This window comes from Panthera pardus, unplaced genomic scaffold, assembly GCF_024362965.1.
Source record: "Panthera pardus isolate Hobbes unplaced genomic scaffold, ASM2436296v1 HiC_scaffold_2, whole genome shotgun sequence".
Lineage (NCBI taxonomy): Eukaryota > Metazoa > Chordata > Mammalia > Carnivora > Felidae > Panthera > Panthera pardus.
In genome coordinates, this window is record NW_026526765.1 from 60,291,099 (window position 1) to 60,309,841 (window position 18,743).

Sequence of the window (18,743 nt, forward strand, 5' to 3'; positions counted from 1 at the left end):
CGTCTGACTTGATTTCAGCTCAGGTCGTGATCTCACCTTTTGTGAGATCAGCCCCACGCTGGGCTCTGTGCTGATAGTACGGAGTCTGCTCTGGACTCTCTCTCTCTCTCTGCCCCTCCCCCACTTGCGCTTGCTCTCTCTCTCTCTTTCTCTCTCAAAATAAAGAAACTCAAAAAATATTCCATTAAAATATTAACTTGATGACTGAGGGTTTTTTTGTATTTTTTTAAAAATTTTTTTTTAACGTTTATTTGTTTTCGAGATAGAGACAGAGCATGAACGGGGGAGGGTCAGAGAGAGAGGGAGACACAGAATCTGAAACAGGCTCCAGGCTCTGAGCGGTCAGCACAGAGCCCGACGCGGGGCTTGAACTCACGAGCTGTGAGATCATGACCTGAGCCAAAGTTGTACGCTCAAACGACTGAGCCACCCAGGCGCCCCTGAGGTTTTTTTTTACTACCCTCTAGCCCTGACTCTGATTTAATCATCACACTAGCCAAGCAACACCAAGTTTGAATCCTGATGGGAAAAACAGAAGCCTTGGCTATGCCCTTGGTAAGTGGTAAGGTTAGGCCTGACCCCAGATACATTTATGCCATTTGGTACATAGGTCCCAAAAAACTATAGTAAATTTAGGAACATTAGAGCCAACTTCAGTATTCTAACATTATAAAATGTGGTTGAACAGTGGGGAAGACACAGTGACTTAAAAACTTCTCCCAATTATTTCCTGTTTGCTACTGTCTTGAAAAATAAAGTGGAAGGTTCAGTTCCCACATACTGAGATGGAAGGAAAACACGAGCATGGTTTTGGCTGGTTGAGGAGAAGTTCTCCACAAACAGCAGTCATTCCCGTCCTCCTGATGGACCATCTCTCCACTCCTTTCTTTGCTAGATCACTATCATTTGTCTTCAGAGGGACCCAGAACTTTACATCCAACCTGAAAAGCCAGAATGCCTCAAGCCATAGTAGCCAACAGTCCCCTCCTCGCCAGGAACACCTGTGATGTCCAGTTCCGTTATAGGCTAATACCAGGCAAATTACTGGCATCACCAGTCTGAACGACAAACTCAAGCAACAGAAGACAAGTACCTTGGCACAGGTGGCTTCTTCCCTGGCAGGGGGCTACTTCTGTCATGCCTTTCGGTGGCTGGCGGTAAAGGAGGCTTTTGCATCTTGGGTAAGTGCTCCCCGAGAGGCCTGCAGAGTTGAGAGAAAGGAGGTGTGGGTAAGAAACTGAACTATTTCTACAGCATATACCGTGTACCCTCACATGGATGCAACAAGGCACCTTACCTTCCCACTGGAGCCGAGGGCTGTAAAACAGGAGGGAAGACATGTGAGTGTCCTCAGCACTTCTCAGAACAAAGACAAGATACAAAATAAAACAAAAATGAAGACAAACAAAACAAAATAGGGAAACAGCTTACCTTGTCAGGAAACGCTGGCTTCTTTCCTGTAAGTAACAAATAGCAGGCAGACCTTGAATACTTTATCAGCTAAGCATGAAGTATTAAAACATAGTCTGGGCGGTGGGGGCGGGGGCTCTGGGATGGCTCAGTCAGTTGAGCGTCCAACTTCAGCTCAGGCCGTGATCTCACTGTGTGTTGGTTTGAGCCCCACATTGGGCTCTGCACTGACAGCACGGAGCCTGCTTCAGATTCTCTGTCTCCCTCTCTCTGCCGCTCCCTCCCTTATGCTATCTCTCTCTCTCAGAAATAAACATTAAAACACAGTTTGATGAAACCATAAATACGAGCGCCTGAGGGGGCTGATTGGGTTTAAGCATTGAAGAATCATAGACTTTCAACCTGGAAGATCCCGATATAGAACAGCTAATTTTACAGGCTCAGAGAAATTAAGGGACTTGCCCAAGATCACACAGAGTTGTGTACATACAAACAGTATTTTGGATTCTGTGATTCTTTTCAACATTTTATTTTATGTAACCGATGATAAGAAGGATTAATGTCTCTTGGGGATTTTATGCTTCTTTCACTGACTAAATTTTTTTTTTTTTTTTTTTTTTTGTATGGCCTACGTTTATTTCTGTATCTGAAATAAACCTATTTGCCATGGAGGGGTTAATTTTCCTCCAATCCTGTGGTACATTTGACATTATATAAAGTATTACACTTACTTTCTGGAAAAACGTTTAGTTTGGAGAAGAGTATTTCAGGAGAGTCTCCTGGTAGAGTGCAAATCATTTTGTTTTAATTTTGTTGGGTTTTGTTTCTTTCTTCCTTTTACTTTTCTCTTGGAAAAGATGGCATGCAGGCTGAAGAAATTCTAGGTGAATCTGAGAACTCTGCATTGCAAAGTTATTCAAAGCAATTTATTTTTTTCTGTCTGAAATCCCTTCGAGTAGATTATGTCCTATGTCTTCAGTGCAATAAAAGTACCATTTAACTGTATTCAACCAGGTCTACCAGCAAATTCTGTATGCCTTGAACAAGTTACTTAAGGTCTTTGAGTCTCAATTTCCTCATCTGTAAAATCAGGATTATAGATCTAAAATGTATAGGTTTGTTGTTAGGAGCGGGTGACAATTTATATGCAGGGTCAGGCACATGATACATGGGTGCTGACAACTGCTAGATAGTTCTTTCTTTCCCTCCCTCCTATACCTCTGCACAGTTAACACCCTATGGTGAATGATGATATGATTTTCACAACTTGAGGTACAGCCCAAGCCATGAAGAAGTCTTAAGAATCTTGTCCTACTATGAGGAACTCACTGCCCAGGGGTAGGCTGTTTTGGTGGTATAAGAAATGTGTATTATTCATAAAACTTTGCCTTAGGATGAAAACTCAACTTTACAGGGTTACCCAGAAAACCTATATTTATATTTTTAGGCTTAAGTAGATTTTCTTTAAAAAAAAATATCTTCTGATTTGTACAGATTCTCTGGGCACTGTCTCTGTTAAGAGTCTCTCTCTCTGTTAAGACTCAGAGCACTGTAAGAGGTTAGTTCTCTCAAAACATCATGAACAAGGAAATAATTCAAGAGTAGGTATGGTCAAGAAAGGGTGTATTTAATTTTTTTTAAAAGAACCTTTTTAAGGGGCGCCTGGGTAGCTTAGTCTGTTAAGCATCCGACTTTGGCTCAGGTCATGACCTCTTGGTTCGAGAGTTTGAGCCCCGCATCGGGCTCTGTGCTGACAGTTCAGATCCTGGAGCGTGCTTTAGATTCTGTGTCTCCCTCTCCCTCTCTGTTCCTCCCCTGCTTGCACTCTGTCTCTCTCTCTCTCAAAAATAAAGATTTAAAAAAAATTTTTTTTTAATGTTTATTTATTTTTGAGACAGAGAGAGACAGAGCATGAATGGGGGAAGGGCAGAGAGAGGGGGAGACACAGAATCCGAAACAGGCTCCAGGCTCTGAGCTGTCAGCACAGAGCCCAACGCAGGGCTCAAATTCACAGACTACGAGATCATGATCTGAGCCGAAGTCGGATGCTCAACCGACTTGAGCCACCCAGGCGCACCAATAAATAAAGATTTTTTTAAAAAAATTAAAAAAAAGAATCTTTTTAAAAGATAACCTTTGTTCAGGAGGTGACTCTGAAGGATTTGATGTCAGTATTTCACTCTCCTGACGCTTTGACTTACGGTCGTAAGCACACCTAGAGACTGAAGTTGAATCTCTCTTCCTTTTCACATAATTTGAATAGCCCTGTGCAGCAGACCGCTGTAAACTCAAGTAACCCACACAGTTTCGCATGAGTCATCAGAGCTGTGGTGCAGTTCAGGGAAAAGCAGCAAGCAGGAGCCTCATATCCAAGAACTGAAATTCATTTGTGGACAGAGAGGAACCTTAGGTTACAAAAGCCTAAATGCCTTGCTCAGAGTGCAGGTCAGGAAGGTTGAGTGGGGCTGGGATTTGGGGCTCCTTGTCCCTCAAGGCTTGTAGCTCCTTCCCCAGGACCCCCTACCCATATCAAGGGAAATCCAGGGTCTCCAACTACAGCATGATGCGGTAGAAAAGAGCACCCTTCATTGAAGTCAGAAAGACATAAGTTCAAATCCTGAACCTAGTTATGTAAACTTGGAAAAATTATTCAACCTCTCATCATCTACAAAGCAGGGGTCATAATACACCTCCTTTGTTGGGTTGGTGTGAGGATAATGTAGGTAAATTATTTTTGGTAGGTAAAACACTTGGCCCATAGTAGGTGCTCAATAAATGGCAGCTAAGTTTTAGAATTGAATTGAAAATAGCTTTATTTAGAGGTAGCTGTGATCCAAGAACACTCTAGGTCAATTCTGGAGGAAAAGGACTGTCGGATACCCACAGTTGGATCAATTGCACGTGTACAACAATAAATAATCCTTATGTTTGAATAGCACCTTAGAGTTTTATAAAGCAGTTCCTCCTTACAGAACAGCCACCTGACAAAGAAGAGGACAACTCTGAAATCCTATGGTCCCTGTGGTCAGTAAGCTGCTAGGTAGCAGCCAAGGCAGCTGACAACAGCTCTCCCGGACCTCCTGTCTCTGCCCAGTTCCTCCCCCTGCGCTACGAAGCCCCCTGCACCATCTGTCAGGAGGACAATGAGATATGTGTACACATCACACCCATGAAGAAGCAGGCCTAGCACAGGGCTGACAGCAGGAGCTCTGCAGTCAGTCTGATCTCCACTTGGGTCTCTACCTCCATCACTTGGTGGGTGAGTGATTTGGGAAAGTTAACTCTTTGTGCCTCAGTTGCCCCATCTGTGAAATGAGGACGATTCTAATAGTCCCGCTTTACAGTACCCTTATGATTGCGGGGGGACATGTGTAAATCACGCCGTAAGCACTCTATACATATTGGCCTCTGTTACAATGCATCGAATAGAGTGATACCAACCTAGTGTGAAGGGCTCTCTGTCAAATGGGGCTAATGAACGATCGAGGGGAGGTTTCGTGCTTCTGTCTATGGAAGGAGCAGGGACTGGAAGGGAAAAAGACTGAAGTCAATTAAAAGAAGAAGGCAGCTGGCTGGGGGTGAGGGAACGGGTACTCTGGTGGGCAAGAGAGGAAAGGCCCCCGTACTTACGCTTTGCTGGTTTATGGTTTCTACTTCTGCTAGGCTCTTCGTGGTTGGGCTGGGGTGGGGGGAGTGGCTGTTTAAAAAAGAGCCACATGTTAGGCAGTATCTCATGATGACACATCCACAAGTCCTGGTGGCCTTATCCCCCCAAATCTCACTCTGCTCACTTTCTTTATCTCCGTTTCTCACCTGGATAGTAGCCTGTTACCTGAGCTCTCCATCCCACACTCTTCCATCTGGGGTACTGAGCATGTCACTCCCCTGCCAAGCTCTCGAGTAGCCCCTATCATACTGGGAACACAGTAGCAACTGGCCGTGTGCCCTCACTTCCAACCCCCTTAGACTCCTCTCTCCGGTGCACACTGGGCTCCCACTCTAAACGTCTTCTTGTAGTTCCTGCAAAATCTCAAGCTCATGCCCTCTTTCTCATCTTGGTATTTGTGTTTTCCTCTGCCTAGAATTCTCTTTCCCCAGCTCCTGTCACTACCGACTCATTCTGTCCAGCTCAGTGTTACCTCCCCACCCATCATCAAGTTATTGGGTTTTCTGTCTTCCCTAACCACACGTTACTACTCAAATTGTCTTGCGTATACATCTGTTTACTTGTTTAGTATCTGCCTCCCCCTACCAGAATTGAACCTTTCTAAAAGCAGGGACCTTATTTGCCTTGTTTATGCTCTATTCCCAGCAGCTAGAACACTGCCTGGCAGAGACTAGCGGCTAATCTTTTGACTGAATGAGTGAATTCTTCATCCCAATAGTGAAGGTGGATGCCTGCAGATTTCAAAGCAAAATGCATTTGTAGATCAATGTAGCTCTGAGTCCCCTTTGCAAGAAAACTGCACGAACAAGAAGAAGCCATCTATGCTTGGATGAAAGGTCCCAAAGGTGGTGTGGTCTGCCTTTTGAGCTTTTGGGGAAATACATGGTCTTCCTCCTACTAGCCCTGACACTTTGACATTTGCCACCGCTGTTAAAGTGCTCAGATCCCTTATGAAGAGAACACATTTCCAGCTATTGACACATTAGCCTGAAATTCTCTGGGTGTCTCTTAATTGGACCTACAGGACCTGGGACTGTAAGCTTGAAGAAAGAGGAAAGGGGGTTTGCTGCCCCTCTCTTTACTCCTGGGTTCACTGCATTGTAAACCGGTGGAATTTCCGCCTTCTGCCAGCAGGTGGCGCAGGTCTCGCAGGCGAGAGACGGCGCCAGGGACCCAGGCAATAGCAGTAGGGGCCGTAGACTTAGCCTAGGTCCTTCAGAGTTTATTTCACAGTTTATGTTTATTTCAAAGGTAGGAAATAATAGCACAATGAATAGTAGAAGGAGGCCTTTTATTATACAAGTAGTTTAAATTGTTTGTGGTAAAAAGAAAATGCCGATGCACTATGACGAGAATGAAAATCTCTGTGAATGCTGGGGTTTGCATGTTCCCCACCTATATATAACCCTCTCATACTGGTCAGCACTGGGTGAAGATACGTATACTCTTCCCTTCTTTCTGGCAAAGGAGGGATCAGAGTGGACACAGCACCAGGGAAGAAAGCGAGGAGGCCTACCGTGTGGCTCCGGCCTGCAGGCGGAGGAGGGAGCACGGCCATTGGTCTCTGGGGGGGCACTGGCGGCTGCTGCGGGACTTTGCTGGAGGGGGGCCGGTCTGCGGAAAGGCAAGGGCAGTAGGGCAGTGAGATGAGAGCGGAAATGCCACACTGAGATAAGTGTGGATTGTCCCGGAGCAGCTGACCCTGCCGCCGGCTCTGAGCACCTGTGGGCTCTGGAGGCCCCATCCCGCAGACCCCCACCAGTTCCAATGCCGGCCTGCCTGGGTCACTCACACACACATGCGCACACACACCCAGGGGCGCCCCATGCCGCAGACCCCCACCATTGTCAACACCAGCCTGCCTGGGTCACTCACACACACACACACACACACACACACACAGAGCCTCCAGGACAGGGTTAAGTGGGCTCTCATGGTTCATGGGGATTGTGGGTCCCCTCCTTCCCCTCACAAATGCTCTGGGCTGACCTCCCCTGTCACTTCCTCCTTTTGCTCATCTCTTCCCTTAAAGGGAGGGGCCGGTCACCAACTCCTTTTAAGGAATCACAGACTCTTTTTTTTTTTTTTTTTTTTTGGTAAGATTTTATTTTTAATTAATCTCTACACTCAGCGTGGGGCTCCAATTTATAACCCGAGATCAGGAATCACAGGCACCACCGACTGAGCCAGCCAGGTGCCCCCTAATCTCAGACTCTGGACTGGTTACTTGGACTTGCTCTGGACAGAAGCTCACAGTATTCGGATCCCACTGAAGTATCCCAGGGCCCAGTTGATAGGCTGGCTATGTCCCTCCCTTTTGGTGGAGGAAAGGCCAGGCCAGGACTGTAACTGAGGGCCTCCTTACACTTTGTGCCCCCCGGGGCCTCCGTTGCCACACCACAGTCCCAGCCTTGGAGAGGTATTGCTCTTCCACAGAGAGTGGGGCTCCGAACTAGGACACACCTGGTCTAACCTCACGCCTCTACACTCACTGGCCAGCTCTCACTCCTCTGACATGGATCCTTCCAGCTCAGAGCCTCTGCACGGCTGTTCCTACAGTTGAAAATATCCACCCTCACTTCTCCTATCCACCCCCCACTCCATTCAGCTGCTAAATTTCAGCTTAAATCCCATACCCTAAGGGCAGCAAGCCCAGACGAGGCACGAGCCCCAGCCTTATCTCCCGCACTTGCCTCCCTGCGTCTATATCAGTATATATCATATCGTGGTTTAATTAAGTCATTTGTGCCCCATTTGTTTGATGTTACCTCACCCACCGGACGGTGAGTTCTTTTGGGTGAGGACTGTCTTCTTCACTCTGTGTCTCCATTACCAGCACATACGAGGCACTCAACAACTTAATTATCCATTTCTTCTCTGGGCCTCAGTTTCCCTGTATATGAAACAGGCTTGATAATTTTTCCCCATATCACACAGTGTGCTTCAAAACACAAAATGAAATGACAAAGTGTTTGCGAGAGGGCTTGAAAATGGCGAAAGTGTTGTATGGCATAACGGATAAGTGGTACCAATCTTTTTGTGATACAGGTCATCAACTTTCTAGCTGACTCTGAGCCTCGGCTCTGCAAGTGGGCGCAGACTTATTTTCTGTCACCACCGCGCCTGGAGTGTAAGCCCCACGAGGTAAGGGCTATAGTCTTCTTTCCTGACGATTTCAAATGTCAGCATTTAGAATGATGCCTGGCTCGCAATAGGAGATCAGTAATTTTTGTTGAATGGAAAAATGAATGAATGAGGGAGAAACAGGCTGATAGGAACAGACCGACAAGAAAAATCTTAAATACTGTTCAAAAATTTTTGAGTCAGGATCCAGCCCCCTCAGTATCGTTCTGTTTACTGTGGCGGTTTGTGGATGGAAGTGCCGTGTATCTAGGAGTTGCTCAAAAGATGGGCAACGGGGAGGCGTTCTTGAGTACCTAAGTAGTACACAAAATGAATTGTTACTGCCAAATACCTTTCGGTGGCAGTTCAGTGCCCGTATCAGCCCCCACAGGCAACAATTTGTCTGTAATATTTAAAATCATTGAGGAGGGCACCTTTTGGGATGAGCACTGGGTGTTGTATGGAAACCAATTTGGCAATAGATTTCATATTAAAAAAAATAAAATAAAATCCTGACAGCAAAGCTCTGGGGTCTGTGTATGGTTATTATCCTATTTCACAGATGAGGAAATTGAGGCCCAGAGAGGTGGAGTCACTTGCCCGAAGCCACACAGCCGGTAAGGAGCCGAGCTGGCGTTGGCGGGCACTTTTGAGCTGCACGGGCGGGGCAGGCTGCCAGGGCCTTACCGATGTACATGGAGTTGGAGTTGGAGAAAGGCTTGGCAGGCAGGATGGAGTTCTGCAGAGCCTCCTCGTCATTGGAGGGCGGTGGCTCATAATCCGCATCGTCTTCCACGGGCGCCCCTTCCTCCTCCTCGTTGGGGGACTCGTAGTCACCCTCGTCCTCCCCCTCCTGATCGTCATTGGGGCTTTCATAGTCATCTTCTTCCTACCAACACAGTGACAGGGACGGCCCAGTTTGTACAGGCTCCGTGACACCCATGTGCCTGCATCGACTCTCTCTCTGCCAGTACTAGGACGGTCACTCCCATTTTACAGGTAAGGACACTGAGGTTGGGCGTACAAATCATAGGGCTAGCAAGTCGTGGATTTGGGGTTTCTGTCAAGGTACTTAGACCACGAGGCGAGTGCATTTTCCTCTGCACCTTTTTGCACAAGAGACAAAAGCAAAAGAAATGAAGAGGACATTGGAAGAGAGGGGTGAGAGAAGCTGGCTCTGTGTGGAGTAAACATGTTTTTTATTCCGGGCATCACCAAGAGGAAGTCTAAACGCCTGGAGCATTTGTGATGCCGCTGGTTAATTGTCAGTTCTGTCTTAGTGTGCCTGTGCTCCAAACATTTCTTCTCATTATAATCTAGTGCAGTGTTGAAGGCCATGCTAATGGGGAAACCAGATAACCAAAGCCTGTTAATTAGAAGGCAGATTAAATTGTGTCTGAAAGGGGAGAGTCAGGGCTGTGCTATTCTCTTTGCTGAGAGCTGAACGTATGGAAACACCAGCCTATTATTCATGACATCTGACACTGAGTTTAAAGCTGCTCTTTTGGAAGAGACTCTCTTTCTAAATTTTAAACTTTCTGTTGTATTTTATGTGTGCTTCTTTGTGGGCCTCAGGGAGAGTGAGCCCTGGGGACTGAGTGGTTGCCTTTGAGGTAGCTCATGAAAGCGGACAGTCACTGTAATGGTTTCCCAAGCAGAGGTGGCACCATCAGCCACCGAGCAATACATGCCTTATCACTCTCATGCCAAAGTCAGGTGGGTAATAAACGAGCCCAGGGCAGTTCTCTAAAGTCAAGGGCAGCATGGAAAGAAGCAGCAGGAAGTCGCATGTTGATGAGGAAAGGTGTGAAATCCTCACAGCTTTGCTAAGTGACTTAAGAAAGACTGTCTTCATTGTTCTATTGAAAGACTGCTGTGTTCATGTTTGATAGAGGAATATTTTTTTTAAAATATGGGAAGGAAAAGTGAGGTTGAGTATCTTCCTGAACTCTGAGAAAGTCTTCATGCCATCTTTTGTGTTCCTGTAACTTGAGAGCAGGGGATGGAACCCCTGAGTCAGGGAACTTGGGAATAGTGGCCTCCACCACTCTCTGGGCCCTACCGACTGCCCTTGACTGACAGAGGAATCCCTAGATTGTCTCAGCCTGCACCCCTCAGCCTCATTGCTCCTGCTTTGGACCAGCCTTTACCCTGGAGGTCTTTCTCAACAGCAGACTTTTCCTCTCACTTTGAGAACAGTGGGTTTCCCCCATGATTTGTCTCCTAAATGTGCATATGCATTCCTAATCATATTCTGCCATGTGTATGTGTGATCTATGCTGTGAAGTGCTCACAGAAGTGGGTTCTTTATCTCTACCCCACCTGCCCCATGCCCTGTGCAGGCCTGGGTATGTATTGGAACGCATGAGTGTTGAGGCAGCACTCATGGAAAGCCTCTGTTCATGAAGAGGGTGAAGGACACTAGCCGCAGGCTGGGCTCCCACCCAGAAGGGACCAAATGCAAGCAGTGGCCAAGATGCAGCTTCTGTGCAAAACTGTAAACGGTTTAGGTGAATCTCTGGTCTATTTTCCCTTTTGTACAAAATAAATCTGTCCAATTCCTTTGACTTCATGTAGAAAGCACAGACTTAGCTAGCATTTTTCAAATTCTGTGCTTCCTTTTGCCAGACTCCCAACAGGACAAGGAATGTTTTATCTGCTTCCTGAAGGCACTGAGGCAGCTGCTTACCAGAAAGACCACTAGACTGAGGGTCAGGCCACCTGGGTCCCAGGCCTGCCTGTAATTAGCTGTGTGGCTCTACATAAGTCCTGTTCTCCACTGGGCCCGGCCGCTCCCTCTGTAGAATGAACACAGTGGGCTATGGGCCAATAGCATTCTTAGCTAGAGCCCAGCTTCATGCGGTGACAGTGGATGCAGTGTTCTGGGAAGAGGACATCCAGAGTTCCTCAGACTCTCCAAGGGGTCATCGTGACCCCTCAAACATAAAACCCAATTGGTTTGGACCTTCCCTGAGGCCTTTTTCAGGCTAATAATTGATTCTGAAATCTCTTTCCTTCGTTTCACCAGTGGGGACTTAAGTCTATAAGAAAAGCTATTTTTTAAAAATGTCTTAATGTTTATTTATTCTGAGAGAGAGAGAGACAGAGAAAGAGAGAGAGAGTGAGCAGGGGAGGGGCAGAGAGAGGGAGACAGAGGATCCCAAGCAGGCTCTGCACTGATATGCAGAGCTCAATGTGGGGCTCGGACCCACAAACCGTGAGATCAGGACCTAAGCCAAAATCAAGAGTCAGACACTTAACCGAGCCATCCAGGTGCCCCTATAATAAAAGCTATTTTAAAGCTACTTTAGTGTAGACCGCTTAGGGGAGGGAGTTGGGGGAAGGCCCTGCTGTGGGGGTGATAATAGTTAATAATGGTATGATCTGTGAACTGCAGTCCATGGGCCAAGTCCGGCCCACCATCTGCTTTTGCAAATAAAGGTTTATTGGCACACAGCCAAGCACAACTGTTCCGATATCATCTATGGCTTTTTTTGTGCTACAAGAGCAGAGGTGAGTGGATGCGCTGGAGGTCGTGTGAATGGCAAAGTTGGAAATATTTACTATCTGACCTTCATAGAACATATCTTATGTGCCCTCCCCCTGCCGCCACCAGCGGGGATACTGGCATCTTGTTAGAGGCCTTGCTCGTTTTGGCATTGTGTTAGTTCCTTATTACAAAGGTGCTCTGGAAATTTCTGTAAGGGTGGAAGACGAGCCCACACTGTACTCACAAAGGATGACCAGCCCCCGTTGTCTTCTTCATGGCATTCTGTGAAAGGAGATAACACCATCATCAGTACCAAAGGAAGCCTTTAGCAAAAAAGGCAGAGCAGCACCCCATCTGATGTGTTCTCACCCCCCTGTCCATCCCAGGCTTCCATCCTACCTTCGATGTACCTGGGGGTTAGTTTAGCATCAGCTCTAGAGTTTCTACCTGAGCAGTTCATTCTACCAGAGGGAAGAAGTTGTTCTCAACCTTTCACTACGTAACAGTCACTGGGGACCCATCCCTAAAGCCTCTGATTCAGCAGGACTGGGTGGGGCCCAGGGATCTGCCCTGTAACACGGTACAATTTAACAGTTGAAAACTGCTTTAAAGACCCAGAAGCAGAGGCACTGGCTTCACTCAGGTGCTCAGTCAGAACCTGGGTCCTCCTATGCCTCGCCACAGAGTTCTTCATTTTAGATCTGCAGAGGGTCCCAGCTCAGCAGGGGCCAAAACCCAGGTCCCTGGCATAGTAAGATCTCTCCTGCTCTCCATTTGGACCCAAACCTCTCTCTGAGTGAGAACTGCCTGGCAGGCAAATGAGTAAGACCAGCAGACAGAAGGGAAGTATCTGTCACCTCCCAACGCATCACTCTTAGCCCTGACACCTTTACCTGTCTCTTCAGGAAACCGCTGGACTTGGGGTCTGCAAAGGCAAATGGCATTGCATTAATGGTGCTGCTGATGTAGGGGCATTTCCCGCTTCCCTCAGTCCAGCCTTACAAGAGCAGCTCCCAGCAGGGGGTATGTCTCCCCACCCAAGACTGGTGTCCTTGTTGCTTAGCTACCCGGGCCAGGATGTCCGAAAATTCTGGAAACGATCAAAGTCACATTGGTGGTGTAACTGGGGGCTTGTGACTGTCTGACTTTCCAGGGGAAGTTTCCCTGAAGTCCCAGACCCAGGGGCAGGATGTAAGTCAGAGAAGGGAAACTCTCCATCCCTTCCTGGGCACCAGCTTCAAGCCCCTGGGACTGAAGGAGTGTCACATATCAAAAATTTGGGCAAAAACAGTCCTGTGCCTTCCATTTAAGGTTCAGCTTGGGTTTGGAAATTCTTTGGGTTTCGTCACAGTGACACTGGGCCCTTGGCTTCCCCACTCACTTGCGTGTGAAAATACTCCTTCTTTCTTCATTCTTGTTGATTTCTTGACTTAACTTACTGAGAATCCTAGGAGATGAATGACAGATAAGGTGACTAAATCATCCTCTGTCCCTCCAGCCAAACCTTCCCATGAGTCTTGGAGTTCCCTTATCTGCGTAATCTCAGACATCCTGGCCAAGCATGACCAGCCTCCTCTGGCCTCCAGCCAGTCCCCTCTGCAGGGGCCTCTGCTCCTCACTTCCTCCCAGAACTTGCCAACTTCATCCCCTTGCAGTCGCTGCTCCTGTGCAGGAGGCCCTCTGTGCTGGCTCACCTCCTCAGTGAGGCTCAAAGACCCTCTGTGAAGACTAGTCAGCTCTCACCTGGCTCCCCTTCTCTGAAATCCTGTAGCCTTGCCACCTGGACACGACTACCGTGTACTTTCTTGTCTTACTGCTCCTGGGGCTGAGGTCCCCTGACGGTTGGCTTAATGTCCTTGTGGTGATGGCAGGCCTCCAGGAACCCTCGAACCATCTGATACCTGGAGGAACCAGCTGCTTGTCACAGAGCTTGACAGGAGCCCTGGTGAGCTGTTCTTTGGCCTGTATCTCCTTTTATTCTCCCCTCTCTGACTCCTCAGTGACATGGATTTTCATAAAATTTGGAGAAGCATTTCCAGTCAGGGCACATCTTGCAAAGTGGGAGACTCCTTGATTCATCCATGTCCCGAGACCAACCTCGGCCAGGAACCTTGGAGATACTCTTAGTCCTTGGGGGTTGGGAGCTAGCAAATCCTCAAACTCCAGAACAGAGAGGGCTTTCACAAACAGGACTGCACCTCCAGCACACCCTAGCAGTAAGTGTCCAGTCCGTGGGGTCTCTCAAATCTCCAGTACAGGAGACTCCAGCCTCCCTTTGCACCCACCACTGAGACCAAGAAAGCCCTCATTAGTAAACAGGTTCAGTATTTCTGAGAGATTTGGGGACAACTGGGAGGAGCCTCAGAGATGATCTAATTCATGTCATTTTTTAGATGAGGCCACAGGGGCACCTGGGTGGCTCAGTCAGTTGAGCGTCTGACTTTAGCTCAGGTCATGATCTCGTGGCCTGTGAGTTCGAGCCCCGCGTCAGCTCTGTGCTGACAGCCCAGAGCCTGGAGCCTGCTTCAGATTCTGTATCTCCTTCTCTCTCTGCCCCTCCCCTGCTCACGCTCTGTCGCTTTCTCTCTCAAAAATAAATAAATAAATTTATAGATGAGGCCACAGAGGCTCAGACAAAGGAAGGGATTGGCCAAAGGAGTGGGTTAGTGATAAAGCCACCCCCTCCCAGAAAACACATCTGCCCCAGAAGCCAGGCTCCCTGATTACCAGGGCAGCATATTTTTAACATCCCACAACCTTGTGTTAATTTTCATTATGCTACAAGCTTCCCAGGAGCCGACACGATTGAGCCTGTGGCCCATCCAAGAATGAGCCAGTATCTACATTCCTTCTGTTAAGTGACCATCTCAAGGTAACTAGTTTGGACTAAAACAAAATAGCTAAGTTGGCAAAGGTGGTCCTTAGCATCCACTACCACCTGCTTCCCTCATCATGCCCCCAGTCTCCCCAACCCCCGCTTCTCTGTGGTCCCAGGACACTGCTGCTCTCAGCCCTTCTCCCTCATTAGAATGACAGGATAAATTTTATAAACACACTGGGGACTTAAGAGGACAGAGGAGAGAGGGCAATGTTCCGTCCTCCACTGTAATGTCACTGTTGGGATTTCACACTGCCCCGACTGGGGAGATGCTTTAAAGCAGGGGCGGGGACTTCACAGTGGCCTCCTGATTACGCCACCGGAGCACCTGTGACACTCTTCTTTTGCTTCCTCTATGCGATTATCTTGAGAAGCTGATGGGAGTCCCTCTCCATCCTCGTCGGACAGGTGGGACGGACGGCTCCCACAGAGCCACAGGGGGAGGCTTGCTGGTACCCTGCCTCCTGGCCGGGTCCGGCAGTGGTGGCCACAGCAGCCACTCCCATGCAGGCACGCCTTCATTCAACAATATGCATTGAGGGCCTTCAGAGTGCCAGCACCTCTGCTAAGAGCTCAAGAAGCCTCACTGAATAAAGCAAAGGCCCATGATCTCACGGAGCTTACATGCTAGTGGAGAGGGACGGATAAACAATGAACATTTAAGGAAGTGAAATTCTAAGTATTGTGTATAGATACATGCAAGGGAGATGGGGGCTGGGTGAGGGGGCAGGAATGCATGGGTAGGGTGGGGTTGCAATTGAAAATGAGCAGGCCTCCCCACAGAGGTGACATTTCAGCAATGACCTGAAGAAGGGGGGACTAGGCCGCCCCTCAAAGTGCCCGTCCAGCAGCGCTTGGTAGGCTCTGACCAGCCCACACAGCTGCTTTGGTCCTGAAAAGACCTGCTCTCTGCGGTGTCTCTTCTTACCAGTATCTTTAACAGCCAGGCTAGAGGCTTCTGGGGCTCTAACTGGTTAAGGAAGGAAATGTCAAACCGCAGGCCCTGACAGAAGAACTGCAAAGAGGTGACAGAGAGCAGAGCAGGGCCCGCCCGGCCGGCTTGCAGCAAAACATGGGCTCCCAGGGTCCTCCTATTTTGACAGGCATCAAAGGGCACCTTCCAAGCCAGCCGGGACCACTACTGAGGGGCGGGTGGGCAGGTGGCAGTGCTGACGGACAGGGCAGGTGTGTGGAAGCTGTGTGTGAACCTTCAAAGTTGTCCCCTACTCTCACACCCTCAGAGAACCACGTGACAGTGAGTGGCCGGAGGTGACTCATTCCTCCTCCTCCCCACAAATGCCAGGCCTCACTCAGCAGCAGGGCTGGGTGGCGGGTAGACATGATTCTCTCTGCTTTGCCTTGTTTTAGGGATAAACTGGCTGCTAAACTGGGGCTGAACCGTCTGACAGGAAGTCAAGCCTTGTAGCAAGGTGCTTCCAGCACAGTTGCAGCCCTAGCTTGCTGCGAGATGGGGGCCAGTCTTTGACTTCTCAGCCACAGGCCTTTCCTGGTGATGTTAGAAGACAGAGTGTGGGTCTCTGTCCCGAGTCTGACTGCAACGTCCTGCCCCATAAGCAGTGCCTACTAGATGACCGCGGCAAGGCATTTGTCCTCCCTAGGCTCCAGTTCCTCAGCAGCAAAATAAGAGGGATAGCCCTGGTTAGGGAATCCCGACCAGCTTGACTGCCAGAATTACATGGGTGCACCTGCTATAAACACAGATTACCAGCTCACTGTAGACTTAGCCTATCAGAGCCTACATGGGGGAGGCCTGGGAGCAGCGATACCAATGAGTTTCCTGGGTGACTCCTACAGTCTCAAAAGGTCGTGAAATCAATCTTGTTATTCTTTGTGTTCTTGGAACTTTGTTTTTAATTTTAAGGAGGAGGAGGAGAAGGATGAGGAGAAGGAAGAAAGAGGAGGGAAAGGAGGAGCTGGAGGAGGAGAAGGAAGAGGAGGACATGGAGGAGGAGATAGAGGAGGAGATGGGGGAGGAGGAGATGGAGGGAGAGAGGAAGGGGGAGGATGGAGAGGAGCTGGAGGAGGAGGAGATGGGGGAGGAGGAGGAGGAGGAGATGGAGGGAGAGGGGAAGGGGGAGGAGGGAGAGGAGCTGGAGGAAGAGAAGGTGGAGGATGAGGAGGAGGAGATGGAGGGAGAGGAGACAGGGGAGGAGGAGATGGGTGACGGGAAGAATGGGGAAGGGGGAAGTGGGGGAGGGAAAGAAGGGGAAGGGGGAGGTGGGGGAGGGAAAGATGGGAAAGGGGGAGGTGAATGAGGAGGAGGAGGCGATGGAAGGAGAAGAGATGAGAGAGGAGGATGTGGAGGAGGAGAAGGTGGAGGAGAAGCTAGATAAGGAGGTGATAGAGGAAGAGATGGAAGAGGAGGAGAAGGTGGAGAATGTGGAGGAGGAGGTGGGGGAGGAGGAGGAGGTGAGGGAGGAGATGGGCTCCCTTTCAATGGTCCCTTGTGCTTTATCAAGGACAAGTGGAGGCCCACTCCAGGTTTTGAAATCAACTTTGCTGGTCACAGAGAAGTAAGAAGGACAGTATAGAAAGAAAGGCAGGCAGAAGGGGAGGTAGGGAGGAAGCGGAGTAGGATAGAAAGTACCAGATCCCATAGAACACAGGAAGAGGAGACGTCCGTCCAGGAACAGTCCCTCTGTGTGTCCTATATTGTGGCAGGTGCTCCTGTGGTGTTCACAGGCTTATAATACAAATGCATTTGTTTGCCTCAGCTCCCCCAGGAAGAACTTGAGAGAGATTTCTCTCTCTCTTCCAGGCCCTCCCACAATGGAAGCCTTGCTCCCTCGACTCTGATTCCAGAGGGCACACCGGTGCCTCCCAGCAGAACACATTCCCAGGCCCAGAACAGGAGAAGCCTTTTTGCTCAGCTCTGTCCTCTCCTACAGCCTCATCTCCAGCTCTCCGCCTGTCACTGCCTGCCTGTCCTCTGTCCCCGTGTCAGCCCCTCCCCCAGGGCACCCAGCACACATTCACACTCTCCCTCTGGCTCTTGCTCTGCTTTTCATCCTTCTTTTTAAACTTTTTTTTAATGTTTATTTATTTTCGAGAGAGAGAGACAGAGTGTGAGTGGGGGAGGGGCAGAGAGAGAGGGAGACACAGAATCCAAAGCAGGCTCCGGGCTCTGCGCTGTCAGCGCAGAGCCCGACGTGGGGCTTGAACTCATGGACCGCGAGATCATGACCTGAGCTGAAGCTGGTGCTTAACCGACTGAGCCACCCAGGCACCCCTGCTTTTCATCCTTCTTTAAAGGATGTTCCACTTCTAAGGGTCTTCCTCCTTGAACCAAGAGCCAAACCTCTGGAAGGTCTGTCCTCGTAACTTGAAAAGCCAGGTGTGGGTCCTGGGACTCAGGAAGGTGCCTTTTGCCACCATCTCCGGCCTCAGGAGAGAATCACGTGTGGGTGGGAAGCAAAAGTTGGAGGGCCTGGCGTGGTCTCCCCACTTCTCAGCCTTGGACCCCCCGATAATTTTACACGTAGTATTTTACTTGGGCTTCACAATTATTTTGTGGTAGGCAAATTAAATTATTCCCATTTTTACCACCCAAGAAAGTGAGGCGCTAAGAGAGGCACTTGTCAAGGGCCACGTGAGCAGTTTTACTGTGGGGCTGATCTAGGAAGTCAAGTTTCTGTACTTGTTTTCGAGGAGAAGGAGTGACATCAGTTGAGAGGAGGCCCTTCTCATGTGGGGAGGACTGGCTACCTGGTCAGGGATTAGCCAATGAATGTGAGAAGGAAGGAGAAGGGCAGACAGCCTGTCATCCTGGCAATTCTGTTAAGGCTTGGTCACATTCTTTAAGGAGCACAAGAAGGCCTATTTACCGCTGGGTCCCTCCCTCCAGCCTGCCTCCGTCCTCTTTCCCTGTCTGCTGTGTCTTAGGTATGCTGTCTCTGCTATGAGGAGACCGACAGCTTCATCAGGAGGGTGGACGAATAAACAGGTATTACCGCATCACCCCTCTGATGGGATCTTAGCTTTTTCCCAGCCTAATTCCACTATCGGTAATGGGTACAGTGGGAACTCATGATATAAAGAGACTCATCCAACACCTATCTGTTGCATACACCGTGACCCCATCACTCCCTTCTCCTTATCTTTTAGTTTATGCTATGGATTTAAATATAAAATTCATAAAATTTTAAAAATAAACT

At 48.8% G+C, this 18,743-nt stretch overlaps 1 protein-coding gene across 2 annotated transcripts in view; it reads right to left on the bottom strand.

Moving 5' to 3' along the window:
• LCP2 (lymphocyte cytosolic protein 2) overlaps positions 1-18,743 on the bottom strand; it is a 45,737-nt gene that overhangs the window by 12,827 nt on the left and 14,167 nt on the right. For both annotated transcript variants that reach the window (XM_019450268.2, XM_053907088.1), the window contains exons 4-13: positions 13,072-13,137; positions 12,584-12,615; positions 11,935-11,972; positions 8,888-9,089; positions 6,594-6,691; positions 5,041-5,107; positions 4,852-4,935; positions 1,432-1,457; positions 1,298-1,317; positions 1,094-1,201 (exon numbers count right to left, since the gene is read on the bottom strand). In XM_019450268.2, coding sequence (XP_019305813.1) covers positions 1,094-1,201; positions 1,298-1,317; positions 1,432-1,457; positions 4,852-4,935; positions 5,041-5,107; positions 6,594-6,691; positions 8,888-9,089; positions 11,935-11,972; positions 12,584-12,615; positions 13,072-13,137 — 741 coding nt within the window. The remainder of the gene's footprint in view (positions 1-1,093; positions 1,202-1,297; positions 1,318-1,431; positions 1,458-4,851; positions 4,936-5,040; positions 5,108-6,593; positions 6,692-8,887; positions 9,090-11,934; positions 11,973-12,583; positions 12,616-13,071; positions 13,138-18,743) is intronic.